The sequence below is a fragment of the Podarcis raffonei genome, chromosome 6 (genome assembly GCF_027172205.1).
Source record: "Podarcis raffonei isolate rPodRaf1 chromosome 6, rPodRaf1.pri, whole genome shotgun sequence".
Taxonomy (NCBI): Eukaryota; Metazoa; Chordata; class Lepidosauria; order Squamata; family Lacertidae; genus Podarcis; species Podarcis raffonei.
The window spans coordinates 8,961,469-8,966,703 of NC_070607.1; the positions used below are offsets into that span (position 1 = coordinate 8,961,469).

At 46.6% G+C, this 5,235-nt stretch overlaps 1 protein-coding gene across 2 annotated transcripts in view; it reads left to right on the plus strand.

The window, feature by feature from the left end:
- The window catches only part of ADCY10 (adenylate cyclase 10), a 70,360-nt gene extending 67,878 nt beyond the window's left edge, over positions 1-2,482 (plus strand). The window contains exons 33-35 of one of the 2 annotated variants that reach the window (XM_053391342.1): positions 105-300; positions 1,027-1,215; positions 2,097-2,482. In XM_053391342.1, coding sequence (XP_053247317.1) covers positions 105-300; positions 1,027-1,215; positions 2,097-2,291 — 580 coding nt within the window. In that variant the 3' untranslated portion in view covers positions 2,292-2,482. Of the gene's footprint in view, positions 1-104; positions 301-1,026; positions 1,216-2,096 lie in introns of those variants that run through there. The other variant, XM_053391343.1, reaches the window with a different exon arrangement.
- The last annotated feature ends 2,753 nt before the right edge of the window (positions 2,483-5,235 follow it).

Sequence of the window (5,235 nt, forward strand, 5' to 3'; positions counted from 1 at the left end):
TTAGATCTATTGTCCTTTTGTGCTGGAAATTGGAGCTTAGAGTCTACAGCTTTAGAAAGAGGACTCTCCTCTTGACCTATAACTGACATCGCTCCGTCTTACAGGTGTGGCAGACTTCAAGAGTGGGATGACTTTATGGAGCTGTTTGAACAGGCCAGAAGGTTGGTGAGGAGAACGAGCGCGTCGCTTTATGCTAACCATGGATTCTGCAAGTTTGTGGAGTGTGAGGCTCTGCTGCTGAGAAAATATATCGAGGAAAGGCCTGGGAAGGCTCGTGAGATGCGCAACAAGATCACAAAAGTAAGGGCTTGGAGGTGGGCTCTGGAAATTTCCTCTGTCTCAAGTGTCCCTGCTCCTGCCAACCTAGCAGTTTGAAAGCATGTCAAAGTGCAAGTAGATAAACAGGTACCTCTCCGGCGGGAAGGTAAACAGTTTTTCCGTGCGCTGCTCTGGTTCGCCAGAAGCGGCTTAGTCATGCTGGCCACATGACCCAGAAGCTCCCTCGGCCAATAAAGCGAGATGAGCGTCGCAACCCCAGAGTCGGCCACAACTGGACCTAATGGTCAGGGGTCCCTTTACCTTTACAGTACGCCAAAAGATAGGAGTCACAGCACGTATTGTCTCCCTTAGCCTTTTGAGACTACACTTTTGCAACACATTAAATACAAGATAATAGCCACCAAATAGCTGATTCTGGGATGGGCTATATTGCTTCTCCTTGGGTCTTTTTGCTCCTTGCCATACTGATCTAAGCCAAGGTTTATTGCCTGAGCTGTGACCTGCGGTTACGCTATCTCCTCGCTAACCCTGGGCTGCATCCAAGAACAAACCTTGGCTACAGTTTGTCTTTAGTGAGGTGAGGGCTTCATCGCAAGCCATGGTTTGGACAGCAGTTTGGCTCCCTATCTTGTGCGAACTAAAAAGGGAGAAGTCGTGTTTTGTCTTCGCTTCCCAACCTCCTTCTTCTATTCAACCTTGCCGTCCTTCTGACTCTGCCTGGCATGATTCTCCTATTGCTCCCATTAGAATTTGGAACAAGCAATTACGCAGTGCTCCACAAGCCCCGTCTACTATTCCAGGGTTTACCATATGAAGGCCTACGTCCAACTCATGCTTGGGCAGGACGAAAACAGCCAAAGCTTCCTTGAGAAGGCATTTGAGGACAGTGAGATGTATGGAAACCATTTGGAGAAATCCTGGCTGGAAATTACCAAGGTAAAGTCTTGAGATCGCCAGTCAGTAAAAAATATTTCTCCAGGGACAATGGACAGTGGACCAGGCAGAGGGCCTTCTCGGTAGTGGCGCCCGCCCTGTGGAATGCCCTCCCATCAGATGTCAAGGAAATAAACAACTATCTGACTTTTAGAAGACATCTGAAGGCAGCCCTGTTTAGGGTCGTTTTAAAGGATGTTTTCATTATGTTTTTAGACATGTTGTAAGCCGCCCAAAGTGGCCGGGAAAGCCAGCCAGATGGGCGGGGTATAAATAATAAAATTATTATTATTATTATTATTATTATTATTATTATTATTATTAATGCCCAAGAATAACATGGTGGTATGTAACAGATTGGGAGTAAATGAAATAGGGGATATAGATATAGATATAAATGGGACAATCCTGAGATTGGACCAATATTCCTGGGAGACGACTAGATACAGAATGGCATGGCTGGTGTGGAATTTTGACTGATCTGTATTTCTTAATAAAAAGGCAACAACTTTAAAAAACCTCAATTGCACACGATTAAACATCAGAGTGGCTTCATATCTTGCACAGCCTGCTCTTTTCCATGTGGTATGCTCGGAACCTTTTTTTCAGCCAGAACTCAGTCCCAGCAAGGAAGAAGTTCATGGTGAGTTCTGACACCTCTTTCCCTGGAAAAATAGCACTGGCTATGTTCCTTGTCAATTCCCACCTAGCGGAGTGGTGTGCTGGCCAGAAAGTGGCTCTTTCACAACTGTGTCACGATTCTAGGGTGCAGAGATGGTACCAGGCAAAAGATGAATGGATTCCTCTCCGCTCCTCTCTCTCTATCCCAAATGGACTCTCTCAAGTAACATTCTGAGCAGTTCCTGTTTCCTTATTTCTCCTAGGAGTGGTGGTTCACTGGAAAAAGTCCCATGGAAGACTACTGGTTAAAGACGGCTCCTGATTTTCCCATATGGGAAGTAGGAATGGCAGAGAAAGACGTGGGAGCCTTCCATAAAAACAAGTATCTGTTGAATGTGCCAGAACTGGACATAGACAATCCATTCCCAGACTCAGTGAGTGAGGATGAGATAAGCTGAGATAATTCTCAAGTGCACCAACTCTCTTCAGCAAATCCTTTCTTCCTTTGCTAAACTCTAATATTTAGCCTGTCCGTCCCATTTCCTCGTCACTTTATCTTTTCAAATAGATAGCATCCCATAAAACCTTGCAACAGAACACTGAAATTCAGCTTCTTCAATGTGGATTTCAGTAAAGCTTTGAAATGAGACGATGATATCTATTTAAGCATATTTTCATGCTTTCATTCCACAAAACCCAAAACCTACATGTACTGCTTGCCCTTGTCGGAGGGTGCTTCTGAACAAACTGATTGTTCAGATTCATTTTTTTCCAATCCTGTAGATTTTTTCAGGTATACAGGGCTGAGGTCCATTTAGGGCTTTAAAGGTCAGCACCAACACTTCACCCCCTCTCAGCCTAATCTACATTGTGCTCAGAATCGTACTGGAAGCCAATGTAAGTCTTTCAGGACTGGTGTTATATGGTCCTGGCAGCTGCTCCTAGTCACCAGTCTAGCTGCCGCATTTTGGATTAGTTGCAGTTTCCAAGTCACCTTCAAAGGTAGCCCCACGTAGAGCGCATTGCAGTAGTCCAAGCAGGAGATAACCAAAGCATGTACCACTCTGGCGAGACAGTCTGCGGGCAGGCAGGGTCTCAGCCTGCGTACCAGAAGGAGCTGGTAGACAGCTGCCCTGGACACAGAATGGACCTGCACCTCCATGGACAACTGTGAGTCCAAAATGACTCCCAGGCGGTGCACCTGGTATTTCAGGGACACAGTTACCCCATTCAGGATCAGGGAGTCCCCCACACCCTGTCCCCCAAGAAAAGTACTTCTGTCTTGTCAGGATTCAACCTTAATTTGTTCGCCGCCATCCATCCTCCAACTGCCTCCTGACAAGACATACGCAACAGGGTGTTGTTCCCTGTGGCTCCAAATCTTATATTGGAGTGGCACCAGAAGAAGTCGTAGAGATTCCCCCAAGACAAACTGGCTCTGAGTGGATTCTTTGGCGATCACTCGTAGCTGAGTAAGATCATCTTCCATGAACATGGTCTTAACAACGAGTCTGTAAGTGACTGTGGAGGCCAATTCTGGATCCACACATCCTTCCACAGTGGGGACATAGGTTTCTGGGCGGGAGTTGATCACGGTGAGGATTTGCCAAGCGTGCCTTCCTCTTAGCACATTTGTCCTTTTGAGTGTCTTCAAAGCCCATGACACCTTTGGTATAGGCTGTTCTCCAACTGGAGCGCTCGCAGGTCAGTGTTTCCCAGTTGTCGGTGTTTATACTACTTTTTTTAAGATTTGCCCTGAGAGAGTCTTTGAACCTCTTTTGTTGACCACCAGCATTACACTTTCCATTTTTTAGTTCAGAATAGAGTAATTGCTTTGGAAGATGATAACCAGGCATCCACACAACATGACCAGTCCAAAGACGTTGATGTTGAAGAATCATTGCTTCAGCACTGGGGATCTTTGCTTCTTCCAGAACACTGGCATTAGTTTGCTTGTCATCCCAAATGCCAAGTGGATAGACACTGAAAAAATACAACAGTGACACCCTGTGGCTGTAGCATCTTAAATCTAGCCTTGTTTTGGAATATTTTCCCCAGGTAAATAGACAGGAAGTCAGCGTAGTGTGGTGCTCAGTGTGTTGGACTGGGACTTGGGGAAACCAGGGCTCAAATCAACTGCCATGAAGCTCACTTGGCGACTTTGGGCCAGTCACCCCCTCTCAGCCTAATCTACATCTCAGGGCTGTTGTGGGAATTAAATAAGGAAGGGGAGAAAGCCCCCCCCCCAAAAAAAACCCAGACAGGAGGTGGGAAAGGCATTCCCAGGGTTAACAGTCACAGTTACAGCAACTATTATATTCACATAAAAATCAGAGGAGATCACAAGAGACTAGGGCCCTGCGGAACTTGACATCTTTCCGCAGGGCCTGCAAGACAGAGCTGTTCCACCAGGCCTTTGGCCAAGGCACAGTCTGACCCCCTCCTTTGGCAATCCTCACAGAACTCTAGCCCAATAGTTGCCATTAATTTGATTTGAACTGATTTTATAATGTAATGATTTTAGAATGTTGTATTATTTTACTGTTGTTACCCACTCTGAGCCCGGCTTCGGCTGGGGAGGGCGGGATATAAATAAATTTTTATTTTTATTATTATTATTACTCCCCTATCTGACTTACAGAAGACATCAGACGGCAACCCTGTATGGGGAATTTTTTAATGTCTAATGTTTTACAATTTATGTGCTGTAAGCTCCCAAGTTTGCTCAGCAGGGTATAAATAATAAAATTATTATTAATTTATGTTGTTGTTGTTGTTGTTCCCCGCGAGGTGGAAGATAAAATAAATGAAAACAGGAAGGGAATTCAGTGTTCAGAGCACTGCTCTCTCCCCTTTGACCTTTTCGTCACTCTACTCCGTGAATTCCCGCCGCCATGACACCAGAGGCAAGAGAGGCAGAAACCCTCCTGGCAGCTGAGTAGAATAAACACAGCTCCGTCAGGAGAATAAAGAGCGGAGCAATTTCCCCACCTCCTTTTCCCCATTTGTCTCGTAATCTCCACTCTTTTTAACTTGTGCTTTTTAAAAAACTTTTTAAATCTGAGGGCGGCCAACAGAAATCCTGACACGTATTACCTTCAAGGACCGAATAGCGGGGAGGGGGGGCGTGGAGGAGAGAAGGTGAGCAAGAAAACAAAAGGCTTCTCAGCAGCCGATTGGGCGTGACGCAAACGCGCGAGCGAGGGAAGGAGCGGGACGACGCGAGCCGGGCCGCTGATTGGGCGTGACGTCATCGGAGACGCCAGGCTGGTGTTTGTGCGCGCGTGCGCGAGGCGTTACCCGCCAAATTCAAACGGCCGAAGAGGAGGCGTCGGCTCGTCCGGGCTTGAAGAAGAAGGGAGGCTTCAGCGCCGGGGAGGCCGCGCTTCCCGAGAGAGGAAC